We start from the raw sequence: 26,805 nt of genomic DNA, 5'->3' as shown, positions 1-26,805 counted from the left end.
TGTCTTATAGTGAAACTTGTCCAATAGTGAAACTAAAAAATGATACTAAATACTAAGTTCAAAACTTTGATAGCTTCTTAAATGATAGGAATGACTCACCTGGCATTTTGCGAATCAATTTCCTCATCGGTGTCAGATAGTATCCATTATTGGGATCACTGACTGCATTCTCCATGGCTCTGCGCCAATTGGCATGATTGATAATTGCCATGGCAACATCTTTCTTATTGTTATCTATAGCCAAATCTAGACAATTACTGCCAGTGTCATCACATAATGAAAGATCAGCGTGCCAATCTAATAACAATCCAACAACATCCACATGTCCATTCTTACTGGCTAAATGCAGAGGGGTTGTCTACAAAGGTAAGTGCAAGATACTAGTTAGAGTTTTTATTTCAAGAGACACAGTAAAGGAAATATCGCCATAGTGATGACTTATATCCCCAAGGTTAGTGTTCTTTAATTTGTACAACTTTTTTTCTCGCATCATGGGAACAAATCAGTTGTAATTGACATAAATTGAAATAATGATTGTTGTACCTTAGCTTTGTCTGTTGGATCCACAGGAGAATCAGCTTCTAATAACGCTTGTACTGATTTCATCCAGCCTTTAGCAGCAGCACAATCCAATGGTGTCCACAAGTTACAATTTCTATCAACACAAAGTGTGTGATAAGATTAACATGCCCATGTTTATGGATACTAAAAATAGTTTGATACATACAAGGAAGGTGTATAATATTGTCAGGTAGAGAAATATCATCTACCAGACCCACCATTAATAATAACACACAAGCCATGCAGTCCTAATAAATTATCAAATTTAAGATAAATAGTTTTTTTTATAGTAATATAGTTGGAACAAAAACATGTCAGAGATATGGATCCAGAAGTTGATGCTGGATTATGATATTTTAACATTAAAATGGTTGACACTCAGTCATCTTGTATCTGATCATCAAACGAGTACTATTGCTCTAGAACAGCATTAATTAAAACAAAATGGCCAACAGTCGACCATTTTAAATACATCTGTATATCTATCACATGATGTATAATGAATACATATAAAATTTGAACATAAACAGTCAAACATTCAGAGATATGGCTCTAGAACTGCAACCATTAAAACAAAATGGCCGCCAGTCAGCCATTTTAAATCCAATCCGAAAAACAAAACAACATGCATTAAGGTTCTACAATCTCCAATGTATGTACTAAGTTTGAACAAAATCCATCTGTAAACAGCCCAGATCTGGTTCTGGAATGCCAGAAATGCTTGATTTTGCTGATTTTTCAGCACAAAATGGCCACCATTCAGCTATCTTGAATCAGATTGAGAAACAAATTGATGTGCATATGTATAATATTATGTATGATGTATATGTGAAGTTTGAATGTTATTGGTCCAGGCATGTCTAAAATACAGGTACAGAGGTCAATCCATAAGTCCCTGTTTTTTACTGTGTCCTGACGGGACTAACAATGACATCTACCGGTGAGACATGTGGCAGCCACAACTGTCTTTGTCTGAATGGGAACAATCCATAAGCTATCAAACTTTAACAAAATTCTAAGACCTTTGAAAGTTAGGAGATTATGTTCAAATGTTTTACCTTGCTTGAATATCAGCCCCGCTGTCAATAAGTGCCTGTAGAGCTCTCACATGGCCTTCCAGTGAAGCAAGATGCAGTGGACTGTTGGACAACTCATCCTCATCATTAATGATAGTTTTGTTGCGGCGAACTAACTCACGTACTATCCTGAAAAGTTGAAAACTCGGTGAACATCAAAATAGTGAGATTAAATTAAAATAGTAAATAATAAAGTAAATTCTAATATTATTATAATGCTATTATTATTTTCATTCATTCATATTATATTTGTTGTGATTTCATTTTCCTGGTTGAATAATTTAAAAGTAAATTTCAAATTAAAAAGTTACAAACCATGACAGAAAGTTATTATATTTCATATTATGACAATAAGAAAATACACAAATTACCTTCAAGAATAATCTGAAACATTATTAGTTCTAGATTACCTGCCTTACCTTACAAGACTCTAGTTTGGAAAATAGCATGTACCCAAGGTGGCTATATGACTTCACTGTGTAAAATTATTCCAAGGGGCATTTTACTACGTTCAGTCATAACTTACCACTATCCAATATGAGAGCAGATTCAACTCAAGGGGCAGATTACAAAGCATAGCCCAGTGGTGAGTGATCTGCAGAGTGGCAGGCCATCAGTGACACAAGAAAATCTTCAAAGCAGGAAATGAATTAACATAACTCACTCTTGGACATGAAAAAGGTTAACATATTTGTATTGAGTAGCGTCTCATAGGAAACCATTTATGGGATGCGGAGGAATGTTTTAATTTTATCAGCAATCAATAATTCCTTATTCATTGTTGCCTCAGGGTAGAGCTTTAATTGGCACAATGGTGGAACTTGGTTCTCATTCAAGTCATCTGATCTCTGCATGTTACTTCATGACTCCTCACTTTTCAATTCCTTATTGTTAACAAACCGGATTGAAGTAGCTCACTCAAATTCTGACCACACCTCCCTACTGGTGCCGTGACGTACCATAGGGACCTAGTTGGCCTTCCTGATTCACTGATACTCTCTTAATAGTGGCTTTGGCCACACCCATGCTTTCTCTGTAACATGCCTTCTCTGATCCGACAATGCCTGTGTAAACTACCAAGTAGTTAAACTCTCCAAGCGTGGCTCAATTGACAGATTTTACTGACACTTATAATAGGGCTAACTCGAATGATCAACTCACCGAGTTTGATCATAAGCTCTCACATTGTATTTTGGTATGACTGAACGTAGTAAAATTATACATTGCTGTAGCTCTTTTAGTAGCAATTTTAAAAAATTTTTATTAGACGCATAAAATCCTTAGGAAAGGATAAAAAGGGTCTTACAGAAAGAAATTAAAAAAAAACTACAATCTAAAAAAACAAAACAAAAAATAAAAACTTTTCTAAAAAAATAAAACAAATCAAAAACAATAAAGACAATTTGCAGCCAATGGTGAATACAGAATATAGAATGAACACAAAATGTAGCCTAATACACTGATAGTTGTTGCTGTTTTGTTCCATAGCTGTTTTTTAGGAAGACAGCTAAGGCTGGTGCTAGAGTATGGTTTGCCATAATCAAAATGAATTTATTCTGACTATTTTTTTTATCAAAATTTGGAACTTTATTTTGTGCAGTCAGGAATAATTTGTCCCTATGGTGACTGTAAGCTGGACATTTCATTACAAAATGTTGCACAAGTAATATTTTAATGATTCAGTATACAGTACAAGTTTGTATGGGCTTCTAATAAAGCAAAACAGATACCTTGTTCTTCCATTCTTAGCAGCAAGATGCAGTGGTGTTTGTTCTTCTTCATTCTTAGAATCAATCACTGCACCAGCATCCAATAATATCTAAAAATATAACAGGAATGACATGGTAATATATAAGTCTATATAAGAAGGGAAATAAGAAGGGAATGTTTATTTCTGTGCCACTTGGATTAGGTTGGGTTCTAGTTGGTGAGAAGGTGATTGACATGCACCGACTATATCAAGTTCCAACCAAAGTCATATACACAAATAATGGCTTCATCTCCCCATTAAGTATGTGGTAAACTAAGCTTTAACCCTTGTGTGGTAAGGTCAATGTAAAAGTACAAGGGCTGAGAGGATTAAGGTTAAAGTGGGACCTATCAGTATTGATCATGAGTCTGAAACAACTATCCAACATGTATGGCTAGTGTTATGTCATGTCTAAGATTTGTTTCATAGGTATACAATGCAATGTAATGATTCTTTATGGCCTCAGTGTTTTACCTTAACAATTCCTACAAATCCTTTCTGTGCCGCAATGTGTAAAGGTACGTTGCCATAGCGATCTGAGTCTTCCAGCAGACTTTTAGCCAATGGATCCTCTAGTAACACCTGACATTAGAAACAATGAAAAACAATAAAATAGAATTCGTCAAACGGTGTAGGTATTCTGACTAAAAGAGTTAAATAAGGTGCATGGTAGTCGTTGGCTCGGTCATGAACATCTACCAAACAGCGAAGCATTGATTTGTCAAAACATTCAAAACAAAAACAAACTTTCACACCCTGCCAATGTTAAACTTTCCGCTCATTGTGAGGTATATTCAAGCGAAATACAGTACAGATTTTATGCAGACAAGAACTTCTCGATCTGTGAGAATATATTGGCGATGGTGCCAACTGAGATGTTGTTTACTTTCGGTAACTTAATATGCAAATAAGGGTGTTTGAATGATGTGAATAAATAATGTTCTAATTAAAAATATGACCAATCAATGTGCAGGCAAATCGTATAGTAAATGTTCTGGAGTGAATTTTACGATAGCAAAGTGATGGAAACAGACATAGGCAGCTGGGGTAGTCATGACAATGAAATGACGTTAATTCCATACACGTATGAATGGGGAGGGGTCATGTCCATAAAATTATATTAAATCCATAGATGCTAAAGAGGATACTCAAATGCTAGCATGTACTCCAAATAGCACACCATGTAACAATGAAAGCAAACTTATGATGAAAATCTTACATTTAAAGCATCCTGTCTGCCTTCCTCAGCACACCAATAGATGGCTGATTTATCATTCTTATCACATTTACTGATGTCAGCTCCTGCATCTAACAAACACTTGACAGTCTCACTATGTCCATAACATGAAGCAATCAGCAATGGAGTGAAGTTATCTTGATCTCGTCTCTCGATTTTCGCACGTCTGTAATCAGGGAGAAATGACAACATTACTCGTAGTTCTCATCGCAAAATTATCACATGATTGTAATTCAAAAATTCAGAGAATAGAACAAAGTATAACATACTGTGAAATATACTTACTTGGAAAGTAGAAATTCCACCACTTGTGATCTATTGAATGCACATGCTTTGTGTAATGGAGTGGCTTGGTTCTCATCTAATGCATCAATACGTGCATTATGTTGTAACAATAATTCCACTATATCCAAGTTACCTGATGCAGCAGCCGAGTGTAAAGGTGTACTGAAGTTTTTCTTACACGTGTTGATATCTGATTCTGAAAGTATAGAAGTCATAATGATTTAAAATCATGATTTTTTTTACATTTTTTGTTTTTGTTTTTCCTATTATTTCTGTGTGTGATTGGTATGGGTTGTCATTCAACCATACCATTAGCTAGCTATCCATAATATTTTTTTTTTTAGTTTTTAGTTTTTTTTTATTTGGCATTATTTGTCTGTTTATATATGACATTTTTTGGAGGGACTGCTTTGAGGCAAGGAACAGTCGATTTAGTTTTGGGGAAAATCTGAATCTGGTTGCCACAGAAACAGTAATTTCAGAAAAAAATTCTTCATTGCCAGAGCAGAATAATTCAAATATTTTCATTAAATTGTAAAGATACATGAAAACATTTTAGTGGAGGAGGTTCACGCTTTCTATTCTGTTTGTCATATTGTCACAGTTAAACTTCTGAAATAAAACTCAACAAATGTTGATTCATTTCAGACTTGTGTCCAATTTGCTACACAATCAATTTTACTGTCATACATACTCTTTTCCAAGCAGAGTTTCACAACATCAATATGTCCATTATCAACTGCTAAATGCAATGCTGTGTTATCTTCTATGTCAGTATCAGTCACCATCTGAAATTGACAATGTATATAGTCAACGTCAATTGAACTTGTGAAAAATAAATAGAAATGTCATCTGCAAGTTCCACAATTTGATTCACAGTGATTAATTCATCAAAACCATGACTCAATTTTTGCAATTTAATGCAAGTATTATTCAATAGAAAAAGTCAAATTATGTAGAATCCCATGCAGATAACATCAAGTACCGTATTTGTCTTCAATTAGGCGCCACTTTGTTACACTTTCATGTCATGGTGGCGCTTATTTGTGGTTAAATTTGAGCAACTTTGTTTCAAATGGCGCTTATTTCAAGCACTTCAAGTTCTAGTACCGGTAACTGTGTTACAAGCCATTGTTTTTGCTCCATTCTGGTGATAGATTATTGACAATATTTTACATTACAGTCTGACGCTTAGTCACTGTAGCCTTTATTTTAAATACTGAGTAAATGACCCATTTTCAGACAGTTTAGAAAGTTATACAAAAATTATCATTCTTTAGAAAACATTCACAGTTTGCCGTACAATCAACAGAAAAATAAAACAAACACAAATTCAACGCTTAGTAGTCAATGATCACAGTAGCAAAATCCGGTCATGCTGCATTCCACGGTTACGATTATTACTCAGTAGTAGTTATAATAACGTACAAAAAATAAAATGCAAGTAAAATTCAACTTAATTTCATCGTAAGCGAATGATTCTGGTCGCATGTAAACGCTCGGCGCGATTCGATGTCTGCCATGCTTCCTGTCTAGGACTTGACCTGGAACGCGTTTTTTGACCTGATAGGTCAAGTCGTTAATTAACCAATCAAAATGCTGGATGATGCCAACGTGATCAAATTACCATAGCTCATTTAAATAATGTATGAACGCAATGCGGAAGTGATTTGCCGATGTTTGCGATATTTTGGCTTTGATTTTGGTGGGAAAAACAGCATGATTTTTTTTTCAAATCAAGAAATTAGTTATTTTTGAAAAGTAAACTGAGCATTTAAAGAATAATTTAACACTGTTTACTGTGACAACAGCGCATTTGAAACAGAACATTTTCGCATTGTTTTAATTTCGTTTTTATGGACTTACTGCGAAATTAAAAACCACGCTGATATTTTCTACAGTAGACTAAAAAGACATGTTTCAAGAGATTATAGACCGATTTCTTAAAAATTGTTAGAAACAAAACCAATTTTTTTTTACATAAAAGCCATTCGTACAGTAACAGTGAGGGACTTCCGCGATCGCGTCCATCGCTACGAACCGGTAACCGGTAGTCGATCCGCCGGCGCCCAATTCACGATCATTACGTGCCAAAATTTCAACTTTGTCTGGCGCTTAATTGAGGTAAAATACAGAGTTTTTGTGGCACTGGCGCCTAATTGAAGGTGGCGCTTAACTGAAGACAAATACGGTATGTCATTTTGAATGCTGCATCATGGGATACTAACCTGTGATATTGTCACCCATCCATCTTTCTGGTAGGCAGCATTAAATAACAATTTGCATATACCTAAGTGGCCTTCCATAGCAGCAGCATGCAGGGGAGTCCCATTCTCTTCATCTGTGCACCTTAGGTTAGCTTTGGCATCAATTAGTATATTTGCAACTTGTGTGTTGCCATGGGTACAAGCCAAATGTAATGCTGTCATTTGCTGTTTATCAACAGCCTGTAGATTTAAACAAAAAAAACAGGTTATTATAATTTTGTTTAATTTTATGTGATTTGACCATTTATAGCACTCAGTGCTAGTAATCATTCATCTTTGGATGTAAATAACTCCAGCAGTAATTATCTTACCTCAATATTGATTCCTCTGCAATCTAGTAATTCTCTGGCTGCCACATCATTACCTCTCATTGCAGAATAGTGTAATGGTGCTAATCCATACATGTCCTGTGCATTCACATTGGCTCCTTTTGACACCAAATAATGTATAATGCTTTCAGAAAGAGGTTGTCCTTGACCATCAAATTCAGGACCATTAGGCTGCAATTAAAATTAGGTTCATTAGTTAATCAAAACTACATGTATGTGATTATTCTTTTGTGAAATGTAATTCACAATTAAATGTCACAATTGATATGAAATGTTTAAATTGTGAACTTGCCACACATAAAGTAGAATAAATTAAAAACAAAAGATTATGAGATTTATACCACAGAGGGTCTTGCACCTACCATATAAATTCCCATATAAAGTTTTCAAAACATAATTGTTCATACAGTTTCAATGGTGGAAGAAGGCGTAGCCTCAATCCATGAATTTGATTCAAAAGTTGTTATATGGTAGTTGAATATTCAGGATAACAGCAAAGTTGAATGATGTGGACACACAGACACTTATTTTCATAAACACACACAACAGTATTAAAAAAACATGTGAACATGTGAAGCAATGCAATAGGTATTGAGAGTCACATGTCAAAGAAAACAGAACAAGGTTTGAAAATAGAAATACAGTGCATACATACATACATGTATGTTTAATTTTGTTAATGACTTTGATTCATAGAGGTTCTAAACAAGTTCAGACGTAAACAAAACTTGTTTAAAGATATGTTTCAGAGACACACATTGTCAACATATCTGGATGTTAGTCTGTTCATTTCTAATTAAGAATGATTACAGAATCAATAACAACAAATTTCCTCACTAACAATTTTTCTATACATAAAGTGAGAGGGTCTTCACCTGTGCACGTACAGGAATTGAGTCCCAAGCGACGATAACAACACACGCTAAAAATGCAAAGGCTCATGGATAGACACTTGTTTGTAAACAATGACACGCTATGGCCATCTGACACATGCGCAGGTGACAACTCTCCCACTTTAAAACAAAATTTTACAAAAAACTGTATACCTTGATCCTGTTTACATATGATAATACATAATAAATAAATAATTTACGAGTTGAGAACAAACATGGTATGACAGATGTGTGCATAAAACTTAGATTTTAGACAGACAGACAGACAGACAGTTTTGACAACACAGACATAATTTAAAATTAGTAGAACAGAATATTAATTATACATGTAATAAATTGTATTTATAATCAAGTGTTACAGAGTAGAAAATATTAAGACCACACAGGTAATAAGGTTTAGTATTTTTGTATTACATTATGTGACTTCTATAGGTGATCATTGACCAGTGATAAGACTACGTGAAAAAATAACTAAATTTATAGTAAAGTGTATGTCACTTTAAATGAAAGTGGTGTGCCGGCATCACATGGGATGAATCCATCAAAGAATGCCAGAATATTGACAAGGTGCAAGTATTTAATCACATGCCCTAAAAGTGTTACTAGTATGTAACAACTCTAGCAGGCTGTATTAAGTAAATCATACGCAGTAAGTTAAGGAGTCAGCAAGTAGTACAAGTAAATCATACGCAGTAAGTTAAGGAGTCAGCAGTGACAAGTATGTATCAAACTTTGTATAGAAACACAAACTATTAGTGAGTAGTAGCATTCAACCCTCAATTCAATTCAATCAGTGATTATTATTGATGAATAAAAGCCAAAGTAGTCAAAACATGAAGAGAAATCATAATTTTTTTTAACCATGCAACTTACTCTTTCTCTGTGTGTAGACAATGTAGTTGGGTGTAAATTCAAAGGGGGAAGCCTGGCTGGAGGTTTCCCATGTATTTCCTAGGTAAACAAATATTGGGTTCCAATATATTTTTGATAATTCTATTTATTTAAATTATTACGACCATCATGACATCACCTTTAATGTGTTAATGATTTTTGAAGAAACTAAATAACATTTTTGTTCAGCAACACGGTTTTGTCACATAACATTATTATACACTGTAGGGTCAACTATTGTGAACAAATATTTGGCGTATTCTTATGGTAACTTGTAACTTTCATCTAATCTTATATTTTTGGAATGGCATGCAATTTATAATGCAAAAATCAAAATAACTCAAATTTGTAGTTTTTAAAAACAAACTGCAATTTGAAAGAGATCAAATCAAATGATCCAAAATGTGACATTCATAAAATAATTTAGACACTAAGCACATTAGAAGGAAAAATAAATAAATGGCCATTACGCTGTAGGTGATTAGATTTGGCAGCAAAAGAGAAAGTCATTAGTTGAAATAGAGAAATTAAAAATTAAGGCAACAGACTCTTTGGATCAAATTACTTTGCAAAGTATATATATATATATAACCACTCACAAAATTTTGTGAAAATATTGGAGAATTTTGTCACAGTGAGAATTCTAGTCAGATTTCATAGAGAAAATTCTAGGCAGGGGTCACAGTGAGAATTCTAGGCAGGGGTCACAGTGAGAATTCTAGGCAGGGGTCACAGTGAGAATTCTAGGCAGGGGTCACAGTGAAAATACTAGGCAGAGATCAGAGAGAATTCTAGGCAGAGATCAGAGAGAATTCTAGGCAGAGGACACGGTGAGAATTCTAGGCAGAGGACACGGTGAGAATTCTAGGCAGAGGACACAGTGAGAATTCTAGGCAGGGGTCACAGTGAAAATTCTAGACAGAGATCAGAGAGAATTCTATGCAGGAGTCACAGTGAAAATTCTAGGCAGAGATCAGAGAGAATTCTAGGCATAGAACACGGTGAGAATTCTAGGCAGGGGTCACATTGATTTTTTCATGAATTTAGTTCATAGTAGTTTACAAAATATAAAGAATATATCTTCATCATATTTTCAATGAAATGTACATGCATACACTGCATTAATGAAAGTACCCAGCAAGCTTCATGTTAATTAACATACCCAATGTATTGTTATAAGGCATTACATTAATCAACCACAGCCACCACCACCACCACCATTAGAAAATTATCTTAAATAGTAAGTACATGTATTATTTAAGCAAGTATCAGATTTAGAAAAGCATGTGTATTTTAGAAATGTCTATTATTTACATGCATAGAGTCTTCCATACAATGAGTGACCATTATCTGTTTGTACATACAGCATCATAGTAAACTTTCACCCTATCCCTATCAGTTACCGATGACAGCACGAATAAGTATTTCTCAGAAATCCAACTTTTAGTTTATAAATATACATTTATACAAAAATATCACATGTCCATATTAAAGTCCTTATATATTCCTTATTTAGAAAACAAACTACAAATTAAAGGTGTAGTTAATCACATCCATTGGTGGTATCCTAGCAACCAGCTTTAACTCTCAAATAAATTAATAAGTAATATAATATTATGATTGTTAAAAAAACAAAACATGTAAAATCTTCATACTATTTTTTGATGGTGTGTCATCAAATCAACCATCTTGTTCATTATAAGTCATAGCTACATGTGGTTATATGTTATAAACAGGTATAAATTCACCACTTTCTATCAGCTATATAAATGTTTGAAAAATTAGCAATCACTTGATTCTCAAGCAAAGGATTGTGGGTAAATTATAACATAGCTAATTTTGTGAAAAATTGAGAAATTATTACTTAATAATTTTAGAATGTTGTACTATCAACTGTCACCTAGGAATGCCTACCATTGTTGAGATTACATTTAAAGGCAGAGATTGAGAACATGTCATTATGATACTTGAATTGGTTAATTTAGGCAAATTAGGTATTTACTGAACATGTATACATGTATGAACATGTATGTATGTTTATCCCTGAGCATCTATGTACCAAATTTCATTGAATTTGATGAGTGTTTGAGATATTGGTAGTAAAGTTAAAAATTGACTAAATATGCAAATTAGGTCATTAATACACATGAATTTCAACCAGAAACTAATCAGGTCTGCGCATTTTGACCTTTCCGAAGAGCAGCTAGTCTGTAACAGGAGTATATCAGCTTAATCTCACAAGACCTGAATGTGATCTGTACATGTGAGACGTAGTTAAAGACAATGTACTGACAATAGTGGCAGTCTATTAAAGCAAACAGAGCCTAAAGTAAATCAATTAACATAAAGGCTGGCATCTAAATGATAAAACTGCTTTACATACCCATGTACAGCATGAATTACACAGCTTATTTAGTGACTATCTACTTTACATAGAGATTCTACATGGAAGTAATGGAAGTATTACCACAAAACATGTCCTAACTAATACAGGTAGAGAAAATCATTTAGGTGTTCAGTTTATTGAGTTTTTTTAAAATAAGCACGTCTGTGGAGACAAAAAAGATTTTTAATTAAAGATATATGAATTTGTTTTTTTGTCTTTGCAGCAATTTCACACAATATGTGAAGTTTTTTTATTTTAGACTACTTGATGGATACTTTCACCATGTAAAGTAAAGTAAAAGTGCAATATTGTGTGTTACCCACCGCATCTGGTGATTTCGCTTCAGAATTCTGTCTCTGCAAGATTAAAACATGCACAAAAAAATACAATATCATCCAAAGTACACCCAAAGCAAGTATGTATCAATGACATATTCTGAGCAGCATGCCATGATGATGCACATGCATGAGCACTGCAACACTGGTTCTCTCTTACATGTACAAAATAACTATGAGTCGTTTGGTTTACAATACAGGATATTACTACAACTGAAGCGAAAAAACAAACAAATTTTCAGTTGTGTGAAATGACAACAGATGGCAATTGTCAAGTTTGTGTGGGATATCTAGTATATAAAAGATGTCACTTTTATAAAACATTGAATGTCTTATTAACTAAATATAAATTTGCTATATTGGATCGATATTTCCTTTTATTAATTATTGTACTTTTCAAACATTGCAATTCACATTACAGAATTAAAATGAAGAAATAATAAAATAATACTGAATCAAATTTAGATTTGAATATTCCAAACGCACTAGAAATGTATGCTAACATGCAATTGTACTGTAGTGAAAGCAGAAACAATTACGCAAATTGCAATTTATTGAAAAGCAGTCCTACGTGTATGTAGCGGCATTCATGCCTTAATGATATCACTTGTGTTAAACTATGGTATTTTTCATATTTTAAAATGCTATCATCATAACACATCCAAATCCTATACAAAACATTTAACATGAAAATTGACAGTGTTTAGATGTGCTGTGCCGCGGCTACCAAGGTGACCCATCTTTCATGCACATAAACCCAGTCAACATGCATTTATAAAAGCTATATATTTTGTTACAAATTAAATTACTTCGTGCATTTAACATAATGGACATATACATTTACAATTTGCATAATGTGTGCATGTTTGTAACTGAATTGTTATTTTTGTAGTCATCTTGCGATAGATGAAGAAGGAAGGTGGAAATATTTTACAGATTGTAAAAAATTAACATCAGGTCACAATCCTAGGAATTGAGAGTTTTTGACAACTACCATTTTAAACGTTTTAAATTTGTTTTGAGAAGATAGAAAATAATACACTGTATCAGCTACACCTTTGATGCATAAATGTACAAGCCAAAAAAAGTTTGTTTTGATAAATAGTATCTCTTATATAAACTAATTGAACAACCAGTAATTCAAAATTATAGTGATTGAAGAAATTGTCTTTTTTTTCATATTTTTTTTTTAGTTATTAGTACGAATGTTAAATATTATAACGTCAGTAGAACTAAACAACAAACACACAAACAAAGTTAGTAGTACATGCAAATTATAGATCAAATGAGAGGACAACACAAAACACAACAAATAACACTAATGGCATACAATATAATGCTCAAGACTTCAAATTCTGAATAAAATATTTACTAATATGACAGAAATACCTTTGCCAATTCTAGTTCTGTTTTCATTGCCTGTAGCCTGGATCTTTTGTAACGTGCTGCCAGATGCAGGGGTGTGGCGCCATCCTCTCCAATACTACGTACATCTAAAAAAATAAGTATATGAATGCAGTTAAATAATCACAAATATTATTACAGTACATGGTAAACTGTAACCACTTAATAAAATAGGAACATTTGAAGGATGAAATATCATTTTAATAATTCAATGTTACTTTAAAAATATTTCCCAAAGTTTTTACCCACAATTAAAATGGTTACTAGTTTGACTCTTACTTTTACATTTAGTTCATCAACACTCAATTAACTTAATTAATTATACATGTACATCTAACTTTCCATATCACCATCCCATATCAAGTGACTTATAGAATGCCATTTTGAATAATGCATCCTGGGTAATATGCAAATAACGTCTGTGATTTACCTGCTCCATGTTCTACAAGTAATGTAACAATGTGATAGTTATTGTATCTTGCAGCATAGTGCAATGGAGTCATCTTGTCATCGTCAAGTAAATTAATTCTCTTCTTTTTATTGGTGGTAATGTTTGCCACAAGGCGTTTCATCAGATCTATGTTACCATCTCGAGCACCCTATAAATAAAACAAAGTAAAAAAAATATTAATTACACTTTTTGTAATTCTGCAAAATGCTTGGATGATGGTTACATGGTTAGCATGTCTGTCTTGTATTAGCGAGGTTGTGTGTTCAATTTCCAAAGCCGAACAGTATAATTTGAGTAAAGTCTGCCCTGCCTTCCAAAACATGTAGTATTAAGTTAGATTTGGGTGACTGGTTTGCACACAGACAATTGCTATTAGCAAATAAGACAAAAAAGATAAGAAGAGGCAGCAGAAATTTCAATGTATGAAAATTCAAAACAAATTCTGCAAGTAGTTAGAAGTTATTATTAATTTTTGGATGGTACATACTATAAAAACCATTTATTTTTACTGACATTTCACTATTTTGATATTTCAAGCAATTTCACCGAGTTTATAAACATGGTAGGGTAACAATGTGTTCTCTATTGTTATTCACATGGATTTACTTTACTTAATTTTTACTTTTAATTTATTAGAGAAGGCTTAAAACTCCTCAGTAGGAATTAAAATGGTTATCGTACATAAAGAAAACATGCACTCACTAACAAAATTCACAACAATATACAAACAATAATTCCAAAAAAATACAGTTATAAAATACAGAATTCAGGATATAACACGGTAATAAGCAAAAAGACAAATAAGACAAAATGAATTTGGTTTAATTTGGAATTATCAATGAAAATAGTGAAATTAAAAACCAGTCAGTCAATATTAATGCAATATCATGTTACACTTGTCAAGTACAACATCACCATGAGATTCACCATAAATGTGGTTTAATTTACAAATGCTTCTTTTTAATGTTCAAAAATATTGATAATGACCTGAAACATATATTTCTAATTATCTGGCAAAATGTTAAAGTACTAACAGTCGTCACGTTATTTACGTCAATACGAGTCATATATATAACAGGACACAGTGAGATAATTGTAGCTCTTTAACAGTCTTTGCAATCTACCTTATTAGGAAACAGAACTTCCATATAAGGAGAGTGTGATACATTCCAATATAGCTATAGTTAAATTTCTACTACACTGTCAAACTTATTAATGTAGTTTATTTTACTCGCTATATCCCAATATTTTGTAAATTTCTGCTTGAATATATCAACCTCATAATATTGACTAATGTAATATATGCAGTAAAGCTGCTATAAACATGTTTGAAAACTTGGACATCAAGGAATACAACATTTATTACATTTATTTGGAAATTTGGAACTTGAAACAAGCATTGACTACTGTATCTATTACCGGTATTGGCTGATACACTTCTATTGAAGATACATGTGCCTTGTTCACAACAGATGACACATCACATACCATTCAGTCAGCAATATAAATATTTTCAAATTAAACACAGTGATTATGATCTTCAGAATATAAAAGTTAAGTAGGAAGGTCAATCTGATAACAACTATAACTATGTTGTGTTACAATCACATGACCATATTTAAAGTTGTAGTCTTAGCAACACTTTGTTTGAACGCTTGGCAATATTCAAATTAAAGTATCATATAACAACATATAATGCCAGTAGTCATATTTAGTGAGGATTTTCATAAATTAGTTTGTGATCGGATTTTCATAAATTAGTTTGTGATCGGATTTTCAGCATTTAACAATGTTACAAAATTGATGAATTGTGCACTGGATTCAATGATTGAATACATTGATAAATAGTGAAATATGTCAGGTTTTCGATCGATACAACTTTAAAATTTTATTTTACTCAAAAGTTAGTGTGAACTAAATTTTGCCATCATTACAACTCCAGTACATGTGAATGAAACAACAAAAGTTCAAAATATTTGGCTCAAATATTATACATTTCTATTTCCATAATACGTATAGATTATAATAAACTAAATAATAATAATAATTTTATTAACACAACACTATACTATACTAAATATACAGTTTGAAAATAGTTGTAATAATAAGAGAAACATATACAAATTGAAAATTAAATTAATATGCCATTGAACAGAGCTTTCATTTCTTTTCAGTTACAATACCAGACTGAAATCAGGGCATGTATGAAATGTTTTGACTTGCACCCATTTATGGTAAATATGATAGAATGATTGTAAAGGGGCCCTGTGGAAGGTATTTCTGATAGGTTTCAATTAAACAGGCAATCAATATACCACCCACAATGAAAAATTAACTTTAAAATCACCTGAAACAACAACCGTTTGATGACAGCAAAGTTGATTTCGTTGAACTGTCCCTCATAGCTTTCATCTAATGGATGAACTGTATTTTTAGCTTTCTCTGGCACCAAAACAAAATCCATAGGCATCACACCAGACTTGTTCATTTTTGGTAACAATTCGTTGTTCAGTATTTTAAAAATCTCATCAACTGAATGCTACACTGCTCTTGACCACTGTGCTTAACTTGACTGTGACTGATTATTATCTTATACCCACCCACAAAGTGACCTCTGACCTGTGACCTTACAAACTGCAGACAGGAAAGTGATATAAGAAGTGACATCATAGGAAGTGACATCGTAGGAGTGATTCCCTATTTGACAGGTTTGTATATTATTATTTTATTAATTATGAACAGAATTTTAAAAAAGAGATAATATTCAATCCTATATGTACAATATGGGAAAAGGATGAATGAAGTATAAATACATAAATGCCTCAAATTACAATTAAAAGTGTATAAATAGTAATGTTCATGGTTTATTATAAATGTCTCCATTAAGTAACCATGTGAAGTTAAGATAAAGTCTGGTTCTGGATATAACTAAACAATGCTAAGCAACCAGAGTTGTGCAAGATCAATATTTATGTCAAACTATGACGTGAGATTAAAACATATAAGAAATGAATCAAATAATTATCTTGACACCCTGACAATGAAACAATTAAATTTTTTTATTATTTATCCCTGGGTGTGTGTGCAAATATTAATTTTTAGTCACTTTAGCAGGTGCCAATCTGACTGTAAGTTTTATATATGTGTCTTCATGCATGCCTAAGCTAGATCAACCCTGAAAATTATGCCGAGTCATTTTACACAACACCAGAACCAACAACAATAGGTTCAGAAGAATGTACCACACAAGTAGGTAAACAAAAATACCCATGATGTCTTGCTGGGCAAGAAAACGAGCAATGGGAAAAAGTGGAGGGATAGGTGGATAATCTTTTATATAATTTATTCATGGATTTTAAGCGATTTCATTCTAGACCCATATTGACATATAATTCAATTTTAATATTTCCATTAAACATCATGGTAATTTATGTTTTCAGTTAATATTTAAAACATAATCATGCTTAAAAAGTTTGTCTTGTTTAAAATTAATTGTGACAAAATAAATTTTCATAACAGTCACATGACCTCTGATCCAAGACCCAGTGAAATAAAACATTGCATATTAAACTTGGTTAACTCTTCTGGTGGTTTGAAGTTGATTAAAACTACAAAATTAATTTATGTACACCTGTACATTTATTATTAATTTTGTTCATTAATAAAATGATCAATATTTTATTTGAATGGAACTAGATCTAAGATACATGTATATTCACTTATTGAAATGCAAACAGCTGCAATATTCTCTATGAACCCTTTCTTACCAAACATTTTGCATATATTTTTTTAATGTCTATGAACATATTGATATTTCATTCATGCAGGGTTTGATAAAATATCAACAAAATCTGGGTTAATTTTGTTAGCGTTTAAAAACTGATTAATGGCCAGTCATTATGTATTCACTATGTCTCTGGGGAGTGAACCACTTTCTACAAATATGACCTGTAAATTATTTACTGCTAAATACATTGACCACTGTTGTTACACATTAAGCACCATACAAATGTTCAAAGACAGTATTTGGTTTAGTAGCATTCAAACTGTTAATATATAAATGGAAAATTTTAATAATATTATTGTTTGTGTTTGCATGTCATGAGGTTTAAAATATTTCATATCATATTCCTAATTTTGTGAACTCCTGTAACATTGTGATTTCATTTTTCTATAAAAATGTGTCATATAGGTTGCATGGGTCCCACATAAAACAATAGAGTATGACAATGGTAACATGGGACCCACATTAATCAAAGTAGTAAGATGACTGTGCTGCTACCTGTCCTCTAAATAGACAATTGAAAATCAGAAAATTCATTTAGGTTCAAAAATATAAACTGAGTTAGAAAATATTGCACAAACCAGGGAACGAAATACTCTGGTGCACACTGCACTATGCACATAGATTATTAGCTAGTGCAATTAAACTCAAAATATAATGTGCACACTGTGCATGTAGAAATTAACACAACATTTTCTCATTATATTCACTAAGCTAAATTAAGTTCAACCAACATTGTAAGACAACTAAAACAAGCAGCCTATCGGCTGAGATAGCTCCACTGTTAGCAATGCACATTTCCATTAAAGAACTGGAGACATCATTAGAAAATGAGCAATATGTATAGTATCAAAGCAATTGGACTTACAGTTTTTAAAAAGAAGTCGAAAATATCACTTTTTACCAAAAATTACAAAAATATTCACCAAAATTAGAGAATTGAAGATATCATCACGAAATGAACAAATCTGAGAGAGGTCCACATGTAGTACCTATATATGTAATATCAAAGCAATCGGACTTGCGGTTTTTAACAAGAAGTCGAAAATATCACTTTTTACCAAAAATGACAAAAATATTCACCAAAATTAGAGAATTGAAGATATCATCACGAAATGAACAAATCTGAGAGAGATCCACATGTATTACTTATATATGTAGTATCAAAGCAATTGGACTTGCGGTTTTTAACAAGAAGTCGAAAATATCATTTTTTACCAAAAATGACAAAAATATTCACCAAAATTAGAGAATTGAAGATATCAACATGAAATGAACAAACCTAAGAGAGGTTTACCCAAGGTACATATACACCCAATCTGATTAAAATCTGATGTAGTGTACGGGCTTTAATTATTTTGGCTATAAACTTATTTTAATTTTATTTTTTATTACTTATGTTATTAGTGCCCTTTTATTTCATTATTTTACTTTGATTTTGATTTTTTGATTTTTTTTTAATTCCGCCCTACCTACATCTGATCCGACGCCTATGTAACGAGATTTCAACGAGACCCACTATCGACGATTTTAGTCAACGAATCACATACCTCCTTTTATAGCGCACATGATGACGTCACCGGGTGGCAAACACACTCAAATAAAATAGCGAATTATACCGACGTTAGCGACCGTGAATAACACGACTTTTCGGTAAGTTTATCATTGTCAAATGCAACGAAAGTCATTTTTACGTTAATATTGTGACTCGAATGGTTCGACTTTAGATCGTTATTCCGCATAGTTATTCTGGGAGTGTTGATTTTGTTTCCACCGGTTCGACCGAACACCAGTGTCTTTTTCCAGTCGCCTGCCCTGGAGACGGGTGATGTTTTGTTGACGATCGGGCCAAAATCGTCTACGGTATTGAAGCTGTAAATATTCATCAAATTGTATCAACATTTTGTACATTATACAATAACTCTTTATTAAAGTGATTGAGCTGATTTGGACTGGAATAAAATATTTTTTATTTGGAACACATCGCAATTGATCAGGAAATATGTTTTTGCTCCAATTTTCTGCGTCGATGCCGTGGGCCGGTGACCGTTATACAATTTAAAATTTGCATTGTTTACTATAGCTGTTTACAGTGTTCTAATCCTTACGATTTACTTGCTTCCGTTCTAGATAATTATGCTCATTGTTTGATGTAAAATTGAAGCGATGACTGAATGAATGAACCTTGGCTGGCGAAGATGTATCTGGAAGTGTACACATTTGTTGGAAGTGAAAAAAATATTCAATGTAATGAGAAAAATTGTAAAATGCTGTGGAATTTCTTTTGCAAATAAAAATATACTAGCAATTTTCTATTAATGGTTCATTCAAGTGGGCAAAATATAATGTACAGAAAGAAAGCCCGTATACACTGAAAAGTAAGCAACCGACAGCCTGTATAAAAGGGGGGCTGTGATTGGCTGTTACTTACGCGAGACTTGAACGGGACTTACATAGGCGTCGGATCAGATGTAGGTAGGGCGGAATTAAAAAAAATCTCAAAATCAAAGTAAAATAATAAAATAAAAGGGCATTAATAACAAATATAATAAAAAATAAAATTAAAATAAGTTTATAGTCAAAATAATTAAAGCCCCTACACTACATCAGATTTTAGTCAGATTGATATACACCAAGTATCAAAACATTCAGGCTTGTAGTTTTCAAGAAGAAGTTGAAAAAGTAAAACATTGACACGAACGACGACGGACAATCACTCATATGATAAGCTCCGCTCGACAAAGTCGACAGCGGAGCTAAAAAAGCAAATTCTTTCATGATCACATCAATCGATAAACCATAAATTGTATTTAAACTTTAAAAGTGGTGCATTTCACAACAAGTTAGTGCAGGTAAATTTCAAATTCAACATGCACACTGTGCATGCAGGGAAAAAATTCTATTTCAATCCCTGCAAACACACATATTTTCAAATAAGAAACATAAACAATATTTTGCTCAATGCCAGAATTGGTTTTTACTATTAAAATCAGTTTAACAAAGCTATTGCGTAGTGATTATTTACTCTGTTTATTTGATTAACTTTTTACATTAGCACTGCACTACTGATAGAAGAAAATATTGAATGTAGAAATGCTCTCAGTGACAGCATTATAATTATTATAGCATTATCAACATAATTTTATTTTACTTTCATTTTGTATTCCAAATGTTATTGAGTTCATCCTGAAAGAAGGCAAGCTACATTAAACTGCACTCTTAGATACAACTTTTTGGTGACTGTATCAGTGAGACATATATCATATGGATATGAGTGAAATATGTGTATAAAAAGTCCTGACCAGCCCCCGACTGTTTTCATTCAAGTTCATATGTCAATCTCTCGAAGAACATTGACTAAAACAAAATAGCTGCTGGTTGGTTGGTTGGTTGTTTCAAATCCATTGAGGGAAAACAAAATTCAATACATGACTGAGATTCAGTTTTGAAATAACAGAAATGTTTGATTTTGATGAATTGATGGTATTTTAGGATGTAAGTGTGAAGTTTGAACATTATCGGAATGTCCAAAATACAGGCAAGGGTGAATGCATGGACATATGACAAGACCTTTTGTACTACAGAAACCAATGGCCCGAATATCATCCTTTACATTGATTTTTAACGAATGTTTTGTGAGAAAAGTAATCCAATGACTGTATATTTTTAAATGGGTTTGGTGAATATCGACAGAATAAATAAAAATAAATTAAATCTGGTGATATTTTTTAATGGTAGTCAACAACCTTAATGTATGTTGCCAGAAAACAAACAAGTGGTGTACACAATTTCTTCATAAACATTTCATAGAACATTGGATTATTTAGACCAGCATAAATATTTAATACTTAATGGCTAATTTGATTGAACACTAATCCCACTGATCCATTAGAGGATTAACTTAATATAACAGTATAATCCATCTATTATTTACATACATACATGATGTGATGATACTGTTTCTGTAAATTGTTAAATTTTCACGATTTAACAATTTGAGAATGTTTGTGATTATAGAATTTAATGAAAGCCACTGGAGTATTTCCTTTTACCTGCTGTAACCACCCTGATACACATGAAGTATTGACTTACACTATATATTGTCTGCTAGTGTTTTAGTAAGGTTGTTGACAGAGCTTATAGTTTGTTCAGTTGATTCATCACATAAGAAACAAAATTCTAAACGTTTCTAAAGCTGAGTCTTAATGTCACACTACACTACATTGTATCTGTTGAAGGTCAGTCATAAAATTTTGGTCATCAGAATAGTATGATTCATGTATACACAAATGGATTGACATTTTATTTACATTAATATTTAATAACTAACTAGACATATTGTTTATTTTGTTTTGAAATCTGACAAGTCAACGCATTTATCTTGAATCTACTGACAGTGACAAGCCTATTTCATTTGTCTGACCACCAGAGGGCCAACGATAAATCATTAAGAGGCAGTACAAAGTTGCATCGACCTCCGCTGCAGGTCGGTCAATACGATCACCGACTGTTTTTTATGCAGAACTTTGTGGTTTATTTTGGTAACCTCATATTTTCTATGTCAATCAAATAAACTTGACTGAGTAATCAACATTTTTCAGTCTTCAAAAGTTTACATTGCAATAACTACCATATCAAATATCAAAGATTATCTGTAATTAATCCAATTATTATTACATTGATTACAGGAAATAGAATCTTATTTCAAGCCTCTTTAAAACTCTATAATTGTTCTATTTGAGGTTAACTAGATTTTATAATCACTTGGTAAACAAAAAAATGTGGCAGTTAAACCATTTTTTAGCTCCATGGTTAAACTAAGTTTGTCATTCACCTAATATTTCCAGTGCAGTACATAACTTTGCAAAGTGAAGCCAAAATGATAAATTTCAAATAGCGAAATCACATCCCATAGATTTATGTAACATAATATGGACAGAAGTGTCAAATGGGGTAATTGCAAAGTGACAGACAATAAACAGAGAAATAAGTAAACAACAATATAACAAATATGTGTTTACATGTTTATCCTTAAATAAAAGTGATTTGTTTATTTGTAGTCTTCTTTTTATCAAATACTGTAAAAAACTTTATTTTAGTTGGAATTAATTTTGGCTGAAAAGACTTTTTGTGTGTTTTGTATGGAATTTATTTTCACTGATTTTTGACAAGTAAAACATAAAGGTATATTTGCAGGATTTTTTTTCACTCATTCATTTTAGCAAACATATTTTACAGTACATGTATCTCTGAGAAATGTGTTTTAAGTATATGTGATGACAGCATTGAGCATTTCATTTGCCATCTTTAACCCAAATAGTCACAGTAACTTAAAATTTCGCAAAAAAACTTAATTTTTACAATAATGCTAAGAAACCAAACATTTATCATTACGACGTTGATTTATCTCAAGTCTACTATTAAGGTGTGGCCGCAACATCCTGACAAGTGTGGAATTTACTACTTTTGTTATTGTAATTTGGACTACTTTTAATGGTTTGCCCAGCAATGTCCCCCAGTAAAGACAAGAAATTCCGTATATGTTGGAGGACACTGTATTAAACGTTAACCCTACAATGTTATGACTTGGTAAACATATAAACTTAGTAACAACGACGTGATCATGAAAACGACATGTACTTTTAGGTCAATGACATGATGATGTAGTGTCGCTAAATGGTATATACATGGGTTTCATACAGGTAAAAGAGAAAATGGCGCATCGTAAATAACGATCGGGTAGTCGTTGACGTTTTACCTTTCCCTTTCCTTCACTGCGAACGATAGCAAGACTCTACATTACAACACAAACTGCAACATTCAAAATATTTACGGAAAAGGTTATAAAACGAAATTCTTACCTGGTGTAAAGAGACATGCAATATTTCAGCACTGTCTGCTCTTCTTAGCTCCCCGGTCCCGGGCCCTGGTTCTTCGTCGTGAGTTTCATCGAACGATGTGTTTTTGACTACCCCTCCAAGTTCCATGTAATCGAGGCCTCCTCCCTCAGACATCGTAACGTGTTTTGTACTTGTGGCTGTATCTCTGCTGCTTGCCCGGCTCTCGACCAAGTGTTCCCGACTTCCTGAGTTTTCAGGTGTTTCTACATCGAGTGGATATGGTGCGACAGACGAAGTCCTGTTGGGGAAAGCCACCGAGGGTGGACGGGAGATTTGAGATAAGTCTGAGTGAGTGTCGCCTCTCACTAAGTAGAACCACCGATCAGGCTTGTCGGAATCCAGTTTTGAAATTGGGTCACACTATTTTCCACATTTAGGTAAATTAGGTGCATGTAAGCCCGTTAATCGCAGTTTATCGCAACGAACCGTTGCTGTTTGGATGCGTAGAAAGCGACAACATTTGACATGCAAATATGAAAGACTCCTTGGCTGAGTATAATGCCACACTTTCAACGTTCGGTTCGAAACGAAAATAAATTGTTCCTGTAACCTGTTTGTATTTGGGCTACGAAATGGCAATTACAAACATAAATCCATAACTACTAATCAAGTTTCAATAGGAGTCTCTATAACATGCGCCAAAATAAATGCATATAACCCAACGAACACCGTGGCTAGAACTACAACGACTAAAAAGTAAACGCCTATTTGGAACGAACCATTCCGAAGAGGGGAGAGTCAAGACAGTGTCATATTTGCCGAGGACAGTGGAAGTAAAAACATGGTTTGTGACAACAGTATTGTCAACTTAGTGGGGACAACAATGAAATCTCGTCGTGCATACGTGTTGAACACATTCCACTGCTAACACTTATTTGTTTACGTGACTGAAAACCCGTACCCGTTGCTACAACACCTAGTAAACAAAAACAATATTTTTGTTACACAATGTAACTATTTTCAATTGTCTGCGACGATCCTAATGTTAGAAAATATCCGGAAAAGAAAATATACTGGGAAATATATACGTATGTTCGAGTGTCATTTAAATAATAACACCTGATTATGATAACAATTCCACGATGTCCGGGGGATGGTTGTCATAACTACAATACTGATGTCAAGACCAACAACGCCACGTGAAAATAAATACATTTTGCTATATAACACCACAAGTACTCAGACAATTTATAATTATAGATCTAGACTCCATATTGGTATAATACAAAAACACATACAGACTCGCGGAAGAAAACGTCTGATATTCTTTAGACCGAGGTGATGGTAAGTTATAACCATACTCTTTCCTAGATTAACAATTAAAATAATAATTAGAACTTATTTTAATTACTAAACGTGATCTTCTCATTTTTCATTAAACATGCGTGACATACTAGTATTCCATGAAACATTACGACGAGAAATTCAACAGGTGGTTTTACCATACTATTACTGCAAAAGTGTTGTATTATTCGTTAGGGTTTAATTTCACTTAGTATGCCGATTACAACAATTGCGACTAATTACAACCTACTTGGTTACTCGGTATGGAGATAATTGGTCAGAACCAGTAAAAAATACAGAGTAAATCAATGCTCAAAACATCAAAATATAAGCCCATTGAATATTTACTTTTACAGTATTATACACCGTAGTACAAACAATTATATAATTAATGTACCCGAAAACCTTTATTGGCCCATCATAACATATTGGCATATACTGACATGGTGTAATTAGAATATACTCTAGGCGAGCCCAAATAATATTTATCATTTGGAATTACCGCCAATTATTATCCATTTTGTTTAGAATTAATATTGCCTGAGTCACGTAATTTTCAAAAGTTTTCGTATTCGGATCATATCATACTATTTTGTGGTAGTCATTACTTCACACATCGCACATAACGAAAACAACTTATCACGAGAACTCGCACATGAATTGTTCTCAAGAGTTCATTCTTGACCTAATTAGTTCTTATAATAGCCTAGTCTAAATAAATGCAGCATACAAGGGACAGCTATCTCGTAAGTTCTACGATATAGGGGTTTTAATAATTGTCCATTATTATGATTTACGTTGTATATAATCAATATCGCTTGTATTGACTTTGCGGATGGAGATTGTGTGTCACCGCCATGTGATCCAATTGTAGTGTCACGCCTTCAATGATGTCAGAGTGTTGTATTAAAAAGCGGTCACTAAAAAAAGTCAGCGTTTTCTCGGGGAGGGGTTAAAGTCTATGGAAAGGTGTCATTTTATATTCTGCAAAGCACTTATATACCCTAAACATGCATATCAAGTTTCAACGGCGCTTTTGATAATAACACAAATAATTTAATCTAAAAAAATTGTCCCGATTAATCTGGGTCATGTCTGATTTTCAGCACCCTCCCCCTTATGCGCGTCATAATACTTCATTATACAGGTGATCAAAACAACATATGACAATACATATACAGGCTTATATATTATATACGCAATTACATTTTGTACTGGAAATACTATAACGAATATAATGATACCCGACATTCATAATCTATTTTGGACTGGCCATTACAGGGATATCAACTACTAGTACAATCCTCCATAGTTGACTGAGGGGAACAGTTACTACTAGTAACCGTGGTTAAGATGAGTTTCCTTTACTAAATTATACCACTGTGACCACGATTTAGAGACATGCGGCTTACACTGGATAAAATGAATAAATTTATTTATATGATAATTGAATATAAATTTATTTATTTATATTTTGTATCAGGCATCTAAATATTTTCGTAGATCATCAAATTAGTGATTCTTTTATCATCAATTATATAAATATACCGTCTCCAAAACATGAACGTAATTCAAAAGCTCCCTCACACTGGCATGCTTACAATGAAATTACTTTCATTATCACAATACGAGACTTAAATTAAAATAATTATGGATTATGAAATTTGAATTTTCATGCCCTCTGTTTCTAGCTTGTCTGATAGTACAAACGAATATACAGCAACTAACGTCTCGTGATGTTCTAGTCATGGAGGTCAGAAATAAATATTTGCACAGCCTAGAAAAAGATGAAAATGAGTAATCTCACAGGTCAGGTCCACGCCATTATCTGTGAACCCTTACATAATCTAAAATATTCAAACAAAGCTGACAAGAAGATACATGGCACGTTTCAATGTAAATCGCGATGAACCGGACCTTGCTGCATAATTATACAGCTCGAAACCGTCGACATTTGTGGCCTTAAAAATCA

At 33.0% G+C, this 26,805-nt stretch overlaps 2 protein-coding genes across 3 annotated transcripts in view; both read right to left on the bottom strand.

Annotated features, from left to right (window-relative positions):
* LOC146735860 (C-type lection lectoxin-Enh3-like) overlaps positions 1 to 26,805 on the bottom strand; it is a 355,515-nt gene that overhangs the window by 181,751 nt on the left and 146,959 nt on the right. The gene's annotated exons all lie outside the window — the stretch shown is intronic.
* LOC100367863 (transient receptor potential cation channel subfamily A member 1 homolog) overlaps positions 1 to 26,805 on the bottom strand; it is a 43,338-nt gene that overhangs the window by 14,857 nt on the left and 1,676 nt on the right. The window contains exons 2-15 of one of the 2 annotated variants that reach the window (XM_085505619.1): positions 23,511 to 23,787; positions 13,845 to 14,013; positions 13,400 to 13,503; positions 11,999 to 12,031; positions 7,488 to 7,676; positions 7,138 to 7,356; positions 5,604 to 5,697; positions 4,910 to 5,105; positions 4,607 to 4,790; positions 3,862 to 3,969; positions 3,368 to 3,456; positions 1,620 to 1,766; positions 544 to 655; positions 100 to 358 (exon numbers count right to left, since the gene is read on the bottom strand). In XM_085505619.1, the coding sequence (XP_085361745.1) occupies positions 100 to 358; positions 544 to 655; positions 1,620 to 1,766; positions 3,368 to 3,456; positions 3,862 to 3,969; positions 4,607 to 4,790; positions 4,910 to 5,105; positions 5,604 to 5,697; positions 7,138 to 7,356; positions 7,488 to 7,676; positions 11,999 to 12,031; positions 13,400 to 13,503; positions 13,845 to 14,013; positions 23,511 to 23,787 (2,180 nt within the window). The remainder of the gene's footprint in view (positions 1 to 99; positions 359 to 543; positions 656 to 1,619; positions 1,767 to 3,367; positions 3,457 to 3,861; positions 3,970 to 4,606; positions 4,791 to 4,909; positions 5,106 to 5,603; positions 5,698 to 7,137; positions 7,357 to 7,487; positions 7,677 to 11,998; positions 12,032 to 13,399; positions 13,504 to 13,844; positions 14,014 to 23,510; positions 23,788 to 26,805) is intronic. The other variant, XM_085505620.1, reaches the window with a different exon arrangement.

The sequence above is a fragment of the Saccoglossus kowalevskii genome, chromosome 11, assembly GCF_978046115.1.
Source record: "Saccoglossus kowalevskii chromosome 11, keSacKowa6.1, whole genome shotgun sequence".
NCBI lineage: Eukaryota > Metazoa > Hemichordata > Enteropneusta > Harrimaniidae > Saccoglossus > Saccoglossus kowalevskii.
This window is presented reverse-complemented; position numbering and strand designations above follow the sequence as displayed.